General features: G+C 42.0%; 1 protein-coding gene across 11 annotated transcripts in view; it reads right to left on the reverse strand.

Moving 5' to 3' along the window:
* Positions 1 to 19,528, reverse strand: part of TTC7B (tetratricopeptide repeat domain 7B) — a 247,390-nt gene that overhangs the window by 164,498 nt on the left and 63,364 nt on the right. For 8 of the 11 annotated variants that reach the window (XM_036064449.2, XM_036064446.2, XM_036064452.2 and 5 more), the window contains 2 exons: positions 17,337 to 17,467; positions 1,446 to 1,567 (listed from right to left, as the gene is read on the reverse strand). In XM_036064449.2, coding sequence (XP_035920342.1) covers positions 1,446 to 1,567; positions 17,337 to 17,467 — 253 coding nt within the window. The remainder of the gene's footprint in view (positions 1 to 1,445; positions 1,568 to 17,336; positions 17,468 to 19,528) is intronic. The other 3 variants (XM_036064456.2, XM_078054100.1, XM_078054101.1) reach the window with 1 other exon arrangement.

Genomic DNA, 19,528 nt, shown 5'->3' on the forward strand with positions numbered 1-19,528 from the left:
AGTAAGCTTCAGATGAAAATAAATTATCCAGTCCACCTTTACCAATCTTACACAAAACGTTTTCAATAGAAGGTATTGGTGGCACCCCTGAGAGCCCCAAGGGAATGCACTCCTGCCTCCGGACTTGCATGTGGGAGTCAACCACATACACTTACAGGTTAGAGGGAGAGAGAGCAAGGTTGGGGTTCCTCTGTGATGACCACCATTTATTGTTAAAAGGGAGAAGAAACAAATCACTCAAAAAATATTCCATGTTCGCTCCCTTATCCCTCTATTTATAGCATCATAGGAAAGAGAACTAAAAATTCAGCTTAGAGGACATGCGCTATTGCTCAGATGATCTCAATCAGTGGCAGATGAGATCAAACTCAGAAGCATCTTCCTGGCCACCAAGGCCTCAAGCCAGTCCAAACCTTGGGGTGTTATTATGGCCTTTCACACGCCATGCCGATCTGAACCAATGGTCTTTGGAGCCAAGCAGGACTTCTCCACCAACAGTTTAATGGGATTTGAAGAAATAAGCATTTGCAGGCAACAAATGAGAAATGTTTGCATGTGGCTCTGAGCCAGCGAACAGAAGAAATGCCACTCCCATGAGCTACGCCCCAAGGTTTGAAGTTCTTGAAAATGAAGAGGGAGCAACTCCACCGTTCATTTATCCAAAGGCTGGGACTCATGTCCCCTCTGTGGTTCCAAGCGCTACTTGGCTATTCCTAGAGGAAGAGGAACAGGCCTACGAGGAGCTACGGAGAAGCCAGATACCTACTTTGGGTCTTCATGCACATCTATCCTGCAGCACAAGGTCAAAACAAGGGACAGCTGAAGAGATTTGGAACAGAATCATCACCTTCCTCATAAGAGCAACACAAAAAGGAAAACAAATGTCAAATGTACCGGAGAGCTATCCCTCACGTTCACATCAGTAAACTTTCCTAAATCCTTTGCAAAGGCAGCTCAAGTGGAAAATGTGCCCGTGTGATGTCAGAACCACACTCACTTTCCTAAAAACCGTTGGAGATTTGGCAGACCCAATTCTCTGAACTGAGAAGCCGCTCAGGAGATGACCCTGTGTGCTGGGATTTCCAAGTCATTGACTCATCCCCCAACAGCAGGGGCTGGTCTGTGCGGTACCACTGCCGAGGAGGAGGGGTGGCAGAAAGCTCGCTCCCAGCAGACCCACCTGCTGGGCTGGGGCTTCGAACCTGTGACTCCTCCTCACAAAGGAGCCCTCCTTCCTCCCTTCTCCCACGTTCAGACCTCACGGCAAAGGGAGAGAGCCAGGGGAGAAGAGACAAAAGAGCCTACATTCATGATTTTAAAAAACTCTTCCAATCACAGTTCATGTTCAAAATTGCTTTCATACAATAGCTAAACCGGAGACAGCATGGTGAGGCTTTCTATTTTCCTTCTTTAGGAACCTGAGTTAAAAAACGAAGAAGGCTTACCCATTTTTGAAATAGAGGACATGGGCTCTCTGAAGTCCTGTTTCTAGGAAAAAACCTAGTTCTTGATCGTGGGGAGCAGGGCCGGGCTTAGGGCTTCTGTTTTGAATATTGGTAAGTATTACCTGGAAGGGGAGAAAATCGGAAAACTAATCAGATCCATATCCAAGCCTAGTCCCTTCAAACCGCATCTCTACACGCGCTGCACGACCTGACAACCTGACAAATCAGCTTCCTCACACCAACATCGGTGCACAGGGACTGGTGCAGAAGTGAGCGCAAAGATTAGGACAGCTGAGAGAATGACACCTCTGAGTCGGGCATGCGGGGCTCTCCTGGCACGGAAGGGTGCTGAGGGGTACTCAGTGCCAGGTGGAGCACTGAGGGCTCTGCCGGGTGCCAGGATGTTGACAGAGAGTCTGAGTTGAGACAGAAACAGGTCCCGGCAACAGGCCGGAGAAGTCATCATCCACCAATGGCAGAGATCACGGACAGGCTGACGGCAGCTCCAGCCCTACATAAGCTCGATGAACTCCAAAGAAAGCTGAGCTGAGAAGCGATGTGATTGGCATGGGCCCCGAAATTCCCCAGGGAGGGTGAACTCTTGAGGCTTCAAAGCCAAGGCCTATGGACTCTCAAGGGGAGCTCGGAGAAAAACAAACTAAGCTCTCTCTCTCCCAAAACTTGATCTTTTGTCAACAGATAATGAGCTTTTAAAGGTCTAAATTTTTAGCCCCACAAGAAAGACTGCCAACTAATCAGGAGCAAGACCTTCAAGCGAGTGGGTTATAGTGAAGGGTAAACACATACCTGCTATTAGAGAAGCTACCAGCTTTAAACTGGCAAGTCAAACAAAGCATTTATCAAACAGAAGCCACTTGTGGCCCATTTAAAAACCCTACAAGTGTTCTCCAAACATGCTGTCCACATCTGCTGAAAGTCAGCAGCCCTTCAAAGACCCAGCTCTAAGCCAAAGCCCAAACGTTCTAGAGGTCTCAGAATTATTCTCTGTATGGAGTGGAAGCAATTCCTGCTTCTCTAACTTTCGAGCTTCGGGAAACAGCAAAGACAAGTGCACAATGAACAGATGTTGTGGGATGAAATCCAGGTGGGCAACCCTTGCATTTGAACTGCATCCCAACATCTTATCAAAACTGCCTGGCTCCTTCCCGACTTAGCACTTGGCTCTGTGAGTGCTAAGAGGTAGGTGTTCCTCCTACCCCTGCGAACTGTCATTTTTGGCTCAACTGCAGGCTCCTCCCCAACGCATCCTCCAAGTGCTGCACATGCAAAGAGCGCAGGCTCTTGTAAGTCTCTCTTAAAAGAGGATGAGCTCACCCATTCCTCTGAGTTTCAGAAATCATCTCTATGCTGCCAACTCCCAAAGTTAACCTCTCTACTTCAGACTTTCCCAACGAACACTAGACTCATATATTCAACTACTTCCTTGACATCTCTACTTGGAGGCCCAACACTTAAACTTTTAAAATATTAGCCTTCATTGGCTTTCAAGCATAGCTTTTAATTTTTAAAAATGCTGTGATTACTTTAAAGCAAAACCAATTCAGTACAGCACAGAAAGAAAATTAAAAATCATCTCAAAATTCCACCACACAGAAACAACTAGTTAACATTTACTGAACGATAACCCAGGTATCCCTATACATACGTATCAAGGAAAGAAAGGTAAAAATCATTTTCCAAAAACTGAGATTGTGTTATGTATGCCAGTTTTAAATGTAAACCGTTACATTTAATTTTAATTAAATTTAACAGGAGAAACTGTGACCAAAGTAATCACTCAACTTCAGAAAAAAATGTGTTTTGTTACACATCGTCATTAAAGGTCTGGGCACTTGTCCTGAAGTTAAAAAGAGATCTTATATTTATTATATGTATGTATGTGTGTGCACGTGGAGAGAGTATAGATATACAGATATATCTGAACAAATTAAGTCTTTTGCTCCATAAAAGTGGGATGTCTTCCCATTTATTTAGGTTTTCTTTAATTTCTTTCAACAGTGATTTGTAGTTTTCAGGGTATAAGGTTTGCACTTCTTTCTATTATTCCCATGTATTTTCATCTTTTTTTTCTTTTTTAACATATAATGTATGATTTGTTTCAGAGGTACAGGTCTGTGATTCAACAGTCTTACACAATTCACAGCGCTCACCATAGCACATACCCTCCCCAATGTCTATCACCCAGCCACCCCATCCCTCCCACCCCCCACCACTCCAGCAAAACTCAGTTTGTTTCCTGAGATTAAGAATTCCTCATATCAGTGAGGTATATTTTCATCTTTTGATGCTATTATAAATGGAATTGTTTTCTTAATTTCATTCTCAGATTGTGAGTGTAGAGAAATAAAAGTGTAGTTTTTATATTGACCTTGTATTCTATAACCTTGCTGAAATCACTTACTAGTTAAAATAGGGTCTGTATGTGTGAATTCCTTAGGATCTTCTGTATACAAGATCATGTCATCTGCAAATTGAGATAGTCTTACTTCTCCCTTTTCAACCTAGATGCCTTTTATTTCTTTATCTTGCCTAATTGCATTGGTTAGAACTTCTACTACAATACTGAATAGAAGTAGTGAGAGCAGACATCCTTGTCTTAATCCTGATCTTAGGGGGAAAAATCCAGTCTTTCACCATTATATATGTTTTAGATGTGGGTTTTTCATATGTGCCTTCTATCAGGGTGAAGATGTGGACCTCTATTCCTATCACAAAACAGTGTTGGGTTTTGTCAAATGTTTTCTCTACATCTCCCGAAATTACCATTATCATGCAGATTTTGTCTTTTATTCTACTGATATATTACATTAATTGATTTTCACATGTTAAGTCAACTTGCATTCCTGAAATGAATCTTGCTCAGTCATGATATATAATCCTTTCTATATGTTGTTGGACTCAGTTTGCTGGTATTTTGTTGAGGATATTTGCATCTATATTCATAAGAGATGTCAGTCTCATAAAATGAGTTAGGGAATGTTTTCCTCCTCTTTTGTATTCTGGAAGTTTTTATAGTATTTTTTTTTTTTTTTTTTTTAAAGATTTTATTTATTTATTTGACAGAGAGAGACACAGCGAGAGAAGGAACACAAGCAAGGGGAGTGGGAGAGGGAGAAGCAGGCTTCCCGCGGAGCAGGGAGCCCGATGCAGGGCTCGATCCCAGGACGCTGGGATCATGACCTGAGCCGAAGGCAGACGCTTAACAACTGAGCCACCCAGGCGCCCCGGAAGTTTTTATAGTATTGCTATCATTTCTTCCTTTAATGTTTGGTAGAATTCACCAATAAAGTCAACTTGACCTGTAGTTTTCTTTCTGCGAAGGTTTTTAACTACAAATTCAATTTCTTTACTAGACACAGGAATATTTGGGTTATCTCTTTCTTCTTAAGTGAACTTCAATAGTTTGTGTCTTTCAGGGAATCTGTCATTTTTTTTTAAGTGATCAGATTTATTGGCATAAAGTTGGTCATAATTTTCCCTTACCACCTTTTTTTAAGATTTTATTTTTTAAGTAATCTCTACACCCAACGTGGGGCTCAAACTCACAACCCCAAGATCAAGAGTCACATGCTCCACTGACTGAGCCAGCCAGGTGCCCCTTCCCTTGCAGCCTTTTAATGTTTATGAATCTATAGTACTGTCTCCTCTTCTTGGGTGTTGGTAATTTGTTTCTTCTCTCTTTTATTCTTGTTCAACCTTGTTAATAGTTCACAAATTTTATGGATCTTTTAAAAGAATCCATTTTAGTTTCACTGATTTTCTGTTTATCTCTTTTCTATTTCATTGATTTTTGTTCTGATCTTTATTATTCCTCCCTTTTGCTTGCTTTGGCTTTAATTTGTTCTTTTTCTAGTTTCTTGAATTGGAAATTTAAACCACTGATTTGAATTTTTTTTCCTTTCTAATATATACATTTAATGTTATAAATTCTTCTATATATTTTGTTTTAGACATTTAGAAGCTCTATTATTAGCTACATACACTTTTAGAATTACAATGTCTTGTTGATTAATCGACCCCTTTGTTATGTAACATCTCCCTTTATCACCTGTAAATATTCCTTGTTCTAAATTCTACTCTCTGATGTAATAGTCACCCTAGCTTTGTTTTGATTATTGTTTACATGGTATATAATTTTACTTTTCGCCTACCTATATATTAATTTTAAATGGCTTTCTTATAGATAGCATATATTAGGCCTTGCATTTTCATCCAATCTGAAAATCTCTTCCTTTTAATTGTTCAGACCAATTACATTTAATGTAACTATTGGCATGACTGGAATCATCTTGCTTGTTGTTCTTTTATTTTCCCATCTGTTCTTTGTTCCTTTTTTCCCTCTCATTCTGCTTTTTTGGATTGATGATTCCATTTCATTTCCACTAATGAGTGGTTAATTATGTTTGTCTATCTGTCCATCCACCCATGCCCCCCCTCCTCCCCCTTTGGCTGCTGAACGGTATACAATATAGCTCTTTGGCTTATCACAGTCTATGTTCAAACAATAATACACCAATTCATATATAGTATAAACACTTTATAACAGTATACTTACGTTTCTTCCCCCATCTTTTGTGCTATGGTTGTCATGCGTCTTACTCCTATGTTATATATCCCACAATACGTTGTTATTATTGTTGGTTTAGGTGGTCAATTATATTTTTTAAAATTAAAAATAGAAAAAAGTCTTTTATATGTATGCTCATTGTCACCATTTATGATGATCTTCATTTCATTGTACGTATCTTTATTTTCTTCTGCTTAAACTTCAACATTTCTTGTTATGCAAGTCTGTTGCATTCTTTTAACTTTTGTTTGTCCTATAAAAAACAAAGTCTTTGTCTTCCTTCTTCAAAGGTGTTTTGAAATTTTTCATCCAGTACTTTAAAGGCATCTCTCTGATGTCTTCTTCTTTTTTTTTATTAAAGATTTTATTTATTGATTTGACAGAGAGAGACACAGTGAGAGAGGGAACACAAGCAGGGGGAGTGGGAGAGGGAGAAGCAGGCTTCCTGCAGAGCAGGGAGCCCGATGCAGGGCTCGATCCCAGGACCCTGGGATCATGACCTGAGCCGAAGGCAGATGCTTAACGACTGAGCCACCCAGGCGCCCCTCTCTGATGTCTTCTAACTTGCATAGTTTCTAATGACAAATCTGTTGTAACTATTAGTTTTATTCTTCTGTATTTAAAGTTTCTTTTTCTCTGGCTTCCTTCAAGATTCTGTCTTTGATTTTCAATAGTTTAACTACAATATGTCTAAGTGTATGTTTCTGTTTATCCTGCTTGGGGTCCTCTGAGATTCTTGGATATGTGGTTTGTTGTGTTTCAGTAATTTTGAAAAACTTTCAGCCATTTTTTCTCTTCAAATATTTCTTCTGTTTCAGTTTCTCTCTCTTCTCCTTTTGGGACACCAAATACATATTTTTTCTGTATTTCTTGGATGCTCTGATTTGGCTTTTCCCCACTTTTTTTTTTCTTTTTGTATTTCTATTTGAATCATCTCTATTAACCTATCTTCAACTGAAAGATATTTTCTTAGCTGTGCCCAGTATTCTAATAAGCCATCAAAAAAACTGATTCATCTTGGGGCACCTGGAGAGCACGTGACTCTTGATCTTGGGGTTGTAAGTTTGAGTCCCATGTTGGGGGGTAGAGATTACTTAAAAATAAAACCCTTTTTAAAAAAGATTTATTTATTTATTTTAGAGACAGAGAGAGAGCACACACATGTGAGTGGAGAAAGGGGCAGAAGAAGAGAATCTTCAAGCAGACTCCCTCCTGAGCATGGAGCCCAACATGGGGATCAATCCCACGACCCATGAAAACATGACCTGAGCCAAAACCAGGAGTGGGACGCTTAACTGACTGAGCCACCCAGGTGCCCCCAAAATAAAATCTTTAAAAAAAAAATCTCTTCATCTCTTATATCATGTTTTATTATTTCTAGCATTTCAATTTTACATTTTTATAGTTTCTATCTCTCTGCTGAAATTCCCATCTCTTTATGTATGTTGTATACTTTTTCCACAATATCCTCTAACACATTATTCGTTGATATTTTTAAGCTCCTATCTGATAGCTCCAACACCTGGGTCACTTCTGGGTTTGGTTTTGTTTATTGCTCTTCACAGAGTTTGCTTATTCCTGTTTGTATGAGCATTTGTGTACATCTCATATTTTTAAATTCAACATTGAAGATTGTGTGTAGAGAAACAGACTGAGGTAAATAATATTTATACCTGAAAGTGGGCAACAGATGTGGGAGACTGAGTCAATCTAGTCAGTAGTTGAAGTTGGGCTGGGTTTTGTTGTTTCTATAATTACCTCCAATGCACCACAGACTTCAAATTCCTCAAGTAGTAGGCTACTAACTTGTGCTTACTCTGGGACCTGGGATGCCAGAAGGTTTTTCTCAGTGTTTCTGTTCCATACTATTTTCAGCAGTCCCTGTATGCTTGGGCTACACAGGGGATTTCTCTCCAATGTCATGCCCCTTTCCCAGCAGTATTCTATCGTTACTTGTTACTTGGTGCTGTGTTTGTTACATGGCTGGTGGTGGGACAGAGAAATTCTTGGATTTTCCTGGTCCAGCCTCGGTCTTAGGAAGGGTCTATATACCTAGAGCTCAGGGATGAGGCTTATCCTCAAGGGGCCCTTTCTGGGCATCTCCCTCCTAGCTCATAGAATGTCTTCTGGGGACAAGTACCACCTAATTTCCACCCCCAGGAAAACTCTGAGCATGATTAAAGCTCCTAGAAGCTCAGGTTCACCCCAAAACATAATTCTCTAGTTATCCCATCTTAATAAATAACATCCACTAAGCTGCCCAAATCAGACACTGGGGAGGGGGTGGGGGTGTGAGGCTTGACACCCTGACACTCTTTAATCTATTACCATGTCCCTAATTATTTCTCAAATATGTCTGTATCTATCCATTTCTATAACCATTACCTTCAAGGAAGCTACCATTACTTCCTATGAGATTTCTACAACAGTCTCCTAAATGGAGTCTCCATGTCATCTCTTGCTCTTTTTTTTCTTCCCACTTTCCACAAGCAGTCTGAATAACTTTCCATAACACAATCTGGGTCATGTTACCCTTGTGATCTTTCTCATCCTTCAGGTGTCAACTTGATTTGTCACCTTGTTGGAAGGGCCTTCTCTGGCCACCTAACATCACATAGGTCTGCCTCTATTATTCCCTCTCACAGTAGCCTGTCCTATTCCTTCATTGCATTTTTTTTTCCTTGATTACTGGCTGTCTCCCTCTGTGGTGCTGAAACGTCCACAAAGTCAGGGCCACATCTATTTAATTTACTAATATGTTCAATGTCTACTGCAATGTTTGGTGCAGGGTTAAGCATTCAATATACATCAGAAATGAATGAAGTCCATAATGAATGAATGAATTTGTAAGACCAATCAGAAATGCAGAAAAAAAGCAATAAGAAAGTAACCTACTATGCACTAGGCACTACGTAGGCACATAGGCTCTCTCACTTATTCCCCCACAAAAAGCCACTGAGATACACACTACTATCCTCTCTTCATTGAAGGAGGAAGTGAGGCTTTGTTCCACTGGGTGAGTTGCCCAAACTGCATGGCTAAGTGTTAGAGTTGGTGCTGAAACTCAGGTCCACCTGACTCTGCAGTCCAGCTCCTTCCCCTTTGTCCCATCATTCTGCGTTTGCTTGCAGAACAAAGTCCAAAAGACAAGAGGTCAGAGCTGCCAGTATGAGGCTTTAGGTTATAAATGGGAAGAATGGGAAAGGCACAAGGGGAGAGGCAGAGAGAATAGCTTAGCTCGGGGTTTACCCTTAAGTCTAAGCATCTTGGATTTCATCCCTTCTTCACGAAGAGCCTCTAACACATGGGCCTGGGCAGGAGCATTGTTTGGCAGTGTCGAAGCCACCACTTGTTCTGAGGATAAACACTTCCCTGCAAGAGGACTGCCAACAAGCATCCTTAACAAGTGTATCCTGCTTTGGCAAAAGCATACACCTAGTCACCTAGTGACTAAGGAGGCATGACAGTAAGGGGGCAGAGGCCAAAGACTTTAGGTCAAAAGACCCAGGTTCAACGTCAGGTTCTGATACTCCTCACCACTTGTGGACTTAGGACAATTCCTTCAACCTCTCGGACCTTCACTGTCCTCATCTGTGTAATGGGGATAATAATATATACCTGACGTGATTGTTATGAATTGTAAGTGGAAACTTAAGGAGCATATAAGCATTATAATCCTTAATGGAGATATATTAAAGAGTTACCTTCAAGTAGGAACAAAATAAGGACATTTTTCTACCACTTTTATTTTTTAACATTGTTTTTGAAAATCTGGAGATAGGAAAAAAAAATCTGGAGATAGGGTGTGAGAGAGATAAAATGGAAAATATTAGACAGGAAGGAACAACAACAAAAATCATTCCTCTGCCATATATTCATATTCTTAGAAAAATGAAAAGAATCAACTCTATTTTTACAGAATTCAGTATTGTGGCTAATATTCCTACGTTGCTACCCTTGTCGACCTTCAAAATTCAGCTCAGGTGTCCCCTCTTTTAGGAACCATCCCTGAACTACCAGGCTGATCCACCAAGACACTTCTCTGGGCTTGCAGAGTCCTGAGTGTTCCCCACCAAAGCACTGCCCACACTGGTTATGGACCTGGGTCCCCGTTAGATCATATGTTTCCTAAGGACAGGCTCTGTGGCTTATTCATTCCAGTGCCCCTGGTGTCAAACACAGTGCAGAACATAGACAGCACTCAATAGGGGTGCCTGGGTGGCTCAGTCGGTGAAGCGTCTGCCTTCAGCTCAGGTCATGATCCCAGGGTCCTGGGATCCAGCCCTGCATGGGGCTCCCTGCTCAGCGGGGAGTCTACCTCTCCCTATCTCTGACCCTCCCCCCTGCTTGTGCTCTCACTCTCTCTCTCTGAATGAAAAAAAAAAAAAAAGCACTCAGCAAATGTTTGTGTGATTTAAAAAATTAACAGCATTTGCTATATGTGAAAATGTAATTTAAAAAATAATGATCCTATTCACAAAGCAATACAAATAGAAAAATCTGGGAATAAAATAAACCTACTAAAATCTGTGAAACAAAAGGTCTTACAAAATGGAAAGAGATATCGTGGTCACAGATGAGTGAAGACAATATATAATTCTCCAAATTATGTATGGGGTTCATAAAAATCCAACCAATCCCAACAGGATTTTTCTAGAACTCAACAAACTTATTCTAAAATTCATCTAGAAGTATCACCAGAGAAGAACAAGGGATAGTCTGAAAAATACGAGTAATACGTAGTTACCAATCCTTTCAGATGTCGAAACCCATCATAAAGAAGTACTTACTGAATAGTGTCATACTGGTACAACATAAGATCAGCAGAACAAAATAGGAAAGCCAGAAATTACTGTTGTATTTAACATTTTATTGAATGACTTAAAATATATGACAGCAAATGTGAAAAAGAGATAAGATCATCTTAAAGTGGCAGTGAAATTTGAGAAAAACATTTACTTAGAGTCATATCTAATACCACACAACAAAATAAATCCCAAGAAGATTTGGAAATTAAAAGTTGTTTTTGAAAATATGGAAAAGGATTGAAAATTTTTTAAATCCTAGAGGGAGTCTATTCCAATATTTCAGCTTTAAAACAATGAAATAAATGTAATAAAAAAAAATCAGGTTCAACTATATACAGATTTAAAATGTATGAGCAACTTAAAAATGGAAATTTACTGACTGAGAAAATATTCAGAGCAAATATGATTAAAGAGTTAACATATTTATGACATAGACTTTATTCAAATAATCAGAAAAAGACTTCATCCAAAAACTGGACAGAAAATACACACAGACAAGAAAGGAATAAAACATAAAGTTACCACAGGACCCAACAATTCCACTCCTAGGTATATACCCAAGAAAACTGAAAGCACTGCCCATACAGAATCTTGTATATGAACATTTGCAGAAGCATTATTATAATAGCCAAAAAGTGACGAACTATAGAAATGATCCCTGAAAGTATAGCCAAAAAGTGGAAGGAATCCAAATGATAAATGATGAATGGATAAACCCAATGTAGCATATCCATAAAATGGCATATTATTTGTCAGTACAAAGAAATGAAGCACTGGGACATGCTGAAGAAGCCAGTCAAAAGACCACAAGATATATGGTTTCATTTGTATGAAATGTCTAGAACATACAAATCTGCACAGACTGGGGGCGATCAGAGGTAAATGGGGAGTGCTAGTGGGTACAGGGTTTCTTTGTGGGGCAACAAAAATGTTCTGGAATTAAATACTGGTGATAGTTGTACAACTCTAAGTATATTAAAAAGTACTGAATTGCATACTTTAAATGGGTGAATGGTATGGTATGTGAATTATATCTCAATAATGCTGTAATTCAAAAAGAAATGAAACATAACCCGGAAGCGAATAGAAGGAAAACATTTCACCCTGATCGACAGTCAAAGAAATGCAAACCCAAACTGCAAGCAAGGTACCATTGTCACCCAGCAAACCAGCAAAATAACTTTTACACAAGAGGAACCCCAGGCAAGAGCGCAAAGCAAACGCTATCCTCCTCCCGTGCCAAAGGGCAAAGACATTAGCATGACTTGTAGAAAGCAAATGGACACAATATGTAGTTAACGAGAATGCCCCAAATTTCTCCCCTTGTGGGAATTTGCCCTTGGGAAACAACGAAAGCAAGGGCAGAACTAAGGAAGCCGGCACTGCAGCCTGATTTACAACAGGTCAGACCCAACAATAAGTCAATTCTATCATAGAGGCCATCCACTTGATGAAATATTATATCTCCATGAAAACATTTTCAAGTGTTGACATAATGCTGAGTGAAAAAAAAAAAAACAGATAACAAAACTCTTTAATGCTATAAAATTATGAGGGCAAAGACTGAGAATATATGAAAATTAAAATAAGTTACCGTTCTTTTCTGGTTTCCAGACTTTTCTGAGTTTTAAGTGTGTGTGGGCTCCCATCCCAGTCAGTCAGAGGACAGGCCCGGAGTCAGAGCACATTTACTGGCTGGTCGGTGTCCTGACATTTCTTTAAGGAAGCAGTTTATTAAGCTATGAACCGGGTCCCTGCCGCTTTGGCTCAAGGGGAGAAGGAGGGGATGGAAAGGGGACGAGAAGGAAGAATCTTTGTCTTTATTGTCTCACATTTTGAAGGCCAAAGCAAGGCCACATGGACCCCCAGGGTCACACCCTGCCTTTGCCATCAGCAGCGCTGAGCACTTCTCCTGGGACATCTCGTTTGAATTCAAGATGCACCTTAATCTAATCCAGCTCTGTGGCTGCGAGTCCCCCTACATCGAGGAGGAAAGAAGGTCAGGGCCCGGCCATGTTCACCATCCTCCCTGACGAACAGAGGAATTCCGGGTGGGGTCCGGAGTATTTGGGGACCAGTTGTTTCTCCTCAAAACTTTAGTCCAAAAACTGCCCGTCAAAAGTCAACAGGTAGCCCATAATTTAGCATTCACTTCTTTTTTAAAATAGGGTGTGAAGAAGTGAACTGTCGGCAGAAGGTAAAGTTCCAGCCTGGCACAGCATCTGCTCAAGAAAGCCATAACCAGCTGGTTGGCTGATGCCTGCAAAGGACAGAGACAGGATGATTTCATTTGCCAAAGGCAGGGCTCATATTATGATATTCAAAAGTGAAGTCATCTTTATTCCTATCATGGCACCACGAGAAGCTCCTTGTGGGGCAGGTAACTTTATTTACCACTGGCATGATGCCACCATCTGAAGACAAACAAATCAAGGACAGCCTCTGTCATTTCTAATCCTCTCTGTTCTAATTCAATTTGTTTGATTAAATCACTGTATATGCACAATTTTAGAAGTATCTTTTATTCCCCTTCAGAGAATAAACTAGCAGAGAAAATTAGATGGCTCTATAACCCTAATATAACAAGGACAACACTAAACAAATATTTAATCGCCCTGCTTTCATGTATTCAAATTTTCTTTGGCCCTGCCTCCACATTTGGACAGGGGTGGGGGGGGGGGGACAAGAACACATGGAAATTTCCTGTAGCAGGTGGAAAACACTGGTGGCCCACTGGTTCTCTAGCCCTGGACAAATCAGGCAGTATCAGCCCCACCATGAAAATGGAACACCGAAGCACACAGAAATACACGACTGGACCAAAGTCGAACAGTCAGGGGTAAACAGAAGTCCAGAACCCAGATATGATATCGACACTCCAGGGGGGCAAGATGCTGTCCCATTAGCTTCTGCACAAGAGAAGGAAGACCAAGTTCTCCTGAGAAAAATTACTCTGTAAATATTCTGTTAAAAAATATTTAACATTTTTAATGAAACAGCATGTTTATAATATTCCAGATTTTTCTCTAACTATCTGAAATCTTCTAAGATGAGGAAAGAGTCCACTGCCAGGTGACACAGGTATAGAACATGACAACCAAGCTAACACTTAACTGTTGCTAACCACATACCGGGAAGTACGTGAGTTAAGCCACTCTATCCTCACCATAGCCTTACAGCCGTCACTATTGCTATTTTACAGATGAGGATCCTGAGGTGGCACAGAGAGGCTGAGTAACTTGCCCAAAGTCCCACAGCTAAAAGGTGGCAAATCCAGGATCCCGACACCGGCCATCGCTTCACCACTGTGCTCTGCTGCCTCTCAGCTTAAGTTAGCTGCCTTGAGGGGCAGCCAAGGTCACCCCCTTTCTGAAGAGTTATTGCTCTTTAGGTAGCAAACAAATCTATCATCAAACATCTCCACTATTCAGAGAATGGGGCTGCCTCAGAAACATGATTTAGTGGCTTCAGGTCATGAGAAAATATTGACCATGACACTCCAATCTGTCCTCAAAAATTCTTCCCCATTTTTTTCTTGCTAGTGAATGAAGTTAAGAACCAACACCAATAAATAAAATGCCAAAAGGTCCTGGCCAACAGAAGTTTCTTCACCATGGAATGGCTGGGAAATGGAGGGAAACCATTGAGCAACGGCCGGTGCCCAGCAGAACCAACAGAGGAATAGAGTGTGTGGGATTTTCTACTTAGAAGCCTTGCCTACCCAGGAAAACAAAGCACTATATACCTAGGCCTGTCCCAGTCTGTTACTTCTTTCAGATTCTATTTCCCTAACATTTCTGCTTTTAATTTAGCATAATTCTTAAAAGTCATTTTAAGTTCAAAATTTAAAAAAAAGGCCAAGCACGTATCTTCTGCACAGCATCCCATCTTGCCTCATAAAGACCTTGAACATCCACCAAGCCCAGCAGTCACTTAGGGAAGGTCATTTTTCCCTGAGGCTTCCCATCAATCAACAAATGGCTTCTTGAGCTCTTACTATAGTCAAAACAGATATTTGGTTCATTCAGTCTCTCCCAGTACTAATATCCCAGCTTGCTGGACCTGGGGAGGCCTGAAGTGGTTTCCCATAAAGGAAAACTCACGCTGGAAAATCGGAGCCAGAAATGTGAAAATCATCTATGACCCCTAAGAGGCACCCAAGGCTGAGGCAGCTTCCCCACGCTACCAAGAGCTATGGCTTGCTTGGCCAAATTCTTACGGAGCACTTTCTGTAGGTGAGGCTGTGGGAAATGACACAGTTGTGCACTTGTGTGCGGCGGCCTGGGATAATGACATGAGTGGGCCCTGAACTAGGTGTCGGAAGAGTTCTAGTCCTAGCTTTGGTCCTAACCTCTATGTGTCCTCCCTGTCTGGGCCTCCATTTCATCTTCAAATCTGACATACTCTGACCACTGTCTCCCCAAAACCACACCCAAAAATCTCTTTTAAATCCTATGATAAGGGGCACCTGGGTGGCGCAGTCGGTTAAGCGTCCGACTTTTGATTTCCACTCAGGTCATGACCTCAGAGTTGTGAGACAGAGCCGCAATCGGGCTCCATGCTCAGCGTGGAGTCTGCTTGAGATTCTCTCTCTCTCTCTCCCTCTGCCCGTCCTGCTCATGTTCTCTCTCTCTCTCCAAAATAAATAAATAAATAAATCTTTAAAAAAAAATCCCATGATTATACAAGTCTCCTTGATGGTCTGGCCAGAGCACCCAACAGTGAATAGGTGATTATATATGAACACAACAGGAAGTACATCCAGATCTGCCAATCCCCATGTCATTAAAGACACGTGTAACAGACGCACCTCCTCTCTGCCGGGAGGCAGAGTAAGGTGCAAAGCAAGGGCCCCTATGTGGCAAAAGGGCTGTGGGGTCAACAAGAACAGCTTGGCTGCACTAAGCAGACTTCTCCACTTCCAAGCACTGGCTATCAAGGAGGCACACAGTGAGGACCGTGTGGATTTTAAAAGCAGGCTGCATGATCATTTCTCTAAAGATCATACCATAAACTCTGAATAACCAAAAAATCCCTTTCTCATAATAGCCTTCTGATAGGACATTTTGGCAAGATGATCAAGTACCTTCCTGAGTTCCCAGACATCATGACCCGTGATTTAGAACCCATGCTGGTGTTGGCCAGGTCCAAAGCTGGTCCCATCATTCTCCCCTACTCCTCTCTGTGGCTCTCACCTGTGCTGCCCGCCCCTTACAGAGCAATTCTGATCCTCGTCACACACATCAACCCACTATGAGAAGACTTGCGAAAAAAAATGACTTCAATCGGGCGCCTGGGTGGCTCAGTTGGTTAAGCGACTGCCTTCGGCTCAGGTCATGATCCTGGAGTCCCAGGATCGAGTCCCGCATCGGGCTCCCTCCTCAGCGGGGAGTCTGCTTCTCCCTCTGACCCTCCCCCCTCTCATGTGCTCTCTCTCTCTCTCAAATAAATAAATAAAATCTTTAAAAAAAAAAAAAATGACTTCAATCTATACACTGACAACAGAACAAAGCTAATCATTCTAATCCTTAGGGAAACAGAGAACCCCCCCCCAAACTGATGGGAAACAAGACTTGGATCATTTTCAAAGTCTCACAGGATTTCTCATTATTTTAAATAATCTCACAGGACATGTCTTTGGGTGTAAAGGGGGGGAAATCTCAGTGTCGGGCCTTGGTGAGAACGCCAGGAAACTCCGCTAGGAGCAGAGATGGTCAGAACCCATTGTTATTAGTAAAAAAAATAAGTGACATTTACCAAGAATCCAGTGTTTCTGCATCTGGGCTAAGTCCCTTTATTTACATGATCTTTTATAATCCCCACCAGAACTCCATGGAGTAGACACTATTCTGCTCTTTTCACAGATGGTAAAATTGAGGCTGAGATGAAGGAACAGTAAAGAGCAGTGATCCTTCTGAAGAGACAAGTTCAGAACAGACAAGCCTCCAACCTCCCCTGCCTGAGGGTGTGAGTTCAGGGCCTCCTGCTCCCTGTGTCTCTGCTCGGGGCCCCCTGCTTGTCAGCTGCTGGTTTCATTCCCCACCACAGGCCACCACTGACTGCTGGGAGTAAGCCATCCCAGATGGTCTCAGGGGATGCACACCCGCTCCACGCAGGTCAGCTGGGAGTCCCCAGCAGACCTTTCGCATAACGACTGAGGTAAAGCCTCCCAAGCCCCAGAGGTACATTCTGTTGGCATCTCATCCATGCAAGTACCAATGCAGCTCACCCCACTGTGCGTAGGAGAACATGAATGACTAACCAGCTTCGGGGCACACTGTCATTTCTGCTCTGAGGATGTTAAAATGCTTCCCAAACACTCTTCACAAGGTGCCACGATCGCCAGCATCTCCTTTGCACTGAAGGATGGAAGTAAAGCTTTGCACCCAGAGGCAGATGTGTTGAGGTTTTCCAGAGGCTGACCACAGTTCTCTACAGTCGGATTTGAAATTTTTAAAAATTATCAACTGGAAGAAACACATGGTCCTCACTTACCCTTTCTGTCTCTTGGAGGTACAGCAGCGCAATGTCCCCTGCTTTCTCGTAACAGGTGACGACATCCTGTTCCCGGTCCACGTGGAGGTTACTGGTAGAAGAGGAAACAGGCAACTTCTCTAAACAAAGTCCTAAAAAAATCAAACATATAAAACCTGGCTGAGTTGTTTTTCATGGAGCTTAATTTTTCAATATTGAAGACGGTCCCAGGATATCACAAACTGTCAAAAGAAGCAGATTCTCTGCCCTTTACCCTCCCTCATTAAGGACATTTGACCTTGATATCCAGGTTGAGAATCTGATCAGGTACTTCACCATGACCCCATTCAGACCTCACGGAGCTTCTCAGTCAACTATGTCCCAAGGTCCTTAAAGTAAGCAAAGCTAGGCTCACAGCATAATACCAGCTGAAGATATCTTCTACCCCAAAATGTCCACTGAACTAATTCAACATAAAAAAAAAAAAAAAAAGTTAAATGCTCTTGGGGTCTCAGTTACTAGGAAAATCTTCTAACTTGGAGCCTTAGAGTTTTGGAATCACAATAGCATTACAGACCACAGCTCAGTAGTGGGCTAAGAAAATACCAGAACTGCTTTGTGGGCATTTCTTTGGAGATGGAGGAGATCCTCTTTGCCAAGAGAGAGTTCAGGGCTGGGACGTATGAAAGCACAAAGGGCTGAAAGAACAACAGCGCTGGGAGGAACGGCTGGTGCCTGGCTGCCACCAACCTCTGGGCCTGCCCTGGGCCACCAGCCTGGAGCAAGCCGGGCCCCGGGTCTCCACCCACAACCTGGGGCGGAGAGGGGGCACACTGCGGGGATGGCATCTGGTGCCCCCACACGAGAGGGCTTCTGCTGTGCCAAGTGCCCTGGGACACATGTATACACACAAGACACACATTCCACTCCAGGCAAAAGTGTGGGAGAAGGTTTGATATTGACAGAAATGGGGTCTGGAACTGGAAGAAGCCAGAGAAATTCCCCCAGAAAACCCACTCATTGTACAAAGAAGCTGAGATGGGCCTCGGTAAAGTAAGTGATTTGCCCCAAACCTGGCAGCCAGGTAACAACACAACAGGACTCAGAACTCAGGTCTCTGGCCTGCCAAACACCCATCCACTTAGTCGCTGACTTTCAGAGCAAACGCCACTCCGGACAGGGCCCCAGACACACTAAGCATCAGCAAATGACCCAGAGTTTGATGCGTCATCATTTCCAGAATGGCCTCTTCCAAGCTGCTCTCATCAAACAGTGATTGTCCCTCCGGGCTGTAAAAAGCCGTGAGAAATGGTTCTACGGAACGGAACGGGAAGGAAGAGAAACCACTTCTATTCACAAGGAGCCAACAATTGCAGACCACGTGCCTGGGAGCTCAGAGGTGACTGGTCTGTCACAGAAGGTATGTCTCAAAGATTTTGTTATTTTTTTAACAGCTGTTATGGAGGTAAAACTGGCATATAACAAGCAAAACATTTTTTCGGTGTTACATCGTGATGACTTTTTTGTTTGTATTTATTTAATCTTATTTTTTATTAACTACAGTCCATAGTTAAACCACATTAGGGTTCATGGTGTTCTGTAGTTCATGAGTTTTAACAAATTCATAATGTCATGCGTCCACCATTACCGCACCAGACAGATAAATTCACTGCCCTAAAAATGTCCCATGCCCCACCTATTCATCCCTACCCCCCTCCTCCTGCACCCCTGGCCACCACTCATCTCTTCACTGTCTTTATGGTCTTGCCTTGTCCAGAATGCCACACAGTTGCAATCATGCAGTATGCAGCCTTTTTAGACTGGCTTCTTTCACTCCTTTCACTTAGCATTTAAGGTCTCTCCACGTCTCTTTGTGGCCTGATCACTTCTTTTCGTCCCTGCATAATATTCCCTTTATTCATTAATCCATTGAAAGGCAATTTGGTTGATTCCAAGTTGTGGCAATTATGAAGAAAGCTGCTATAAACATTCACGTGCAGGTTACTGTGTGAGCATAGTCTTCAACTCAAATGGGTAAATACTAGGAGTGAGATTCTGTAAGAAACAGCTAAATAAATATACTTTGTTTATGAATGCTTTGAAACAATATTCTATTTAGCTTTGTAAGAAACTGCCAAACTGTCTTCCAGAGTGGCTGCACCATTTTGCATTCTCACCAGCAATGAATGAGACTTACTGTTGCTCAGCATCCT

The sequence above is a fragment of the Halichoerus grypus genome, chromosome 8, assembly GCF_964656455.1.
Source record: "Halichoerus grypus chromosome 8, mHalGry1.hap1.1, whole genome shotgun sequence".
Classification (NCBI taxonomy): Eukaryota; Metazoa; Chordata; class Mammalia; order Carnivora; family Phocidae; genus Halichoerus; species Halichoerus grypus.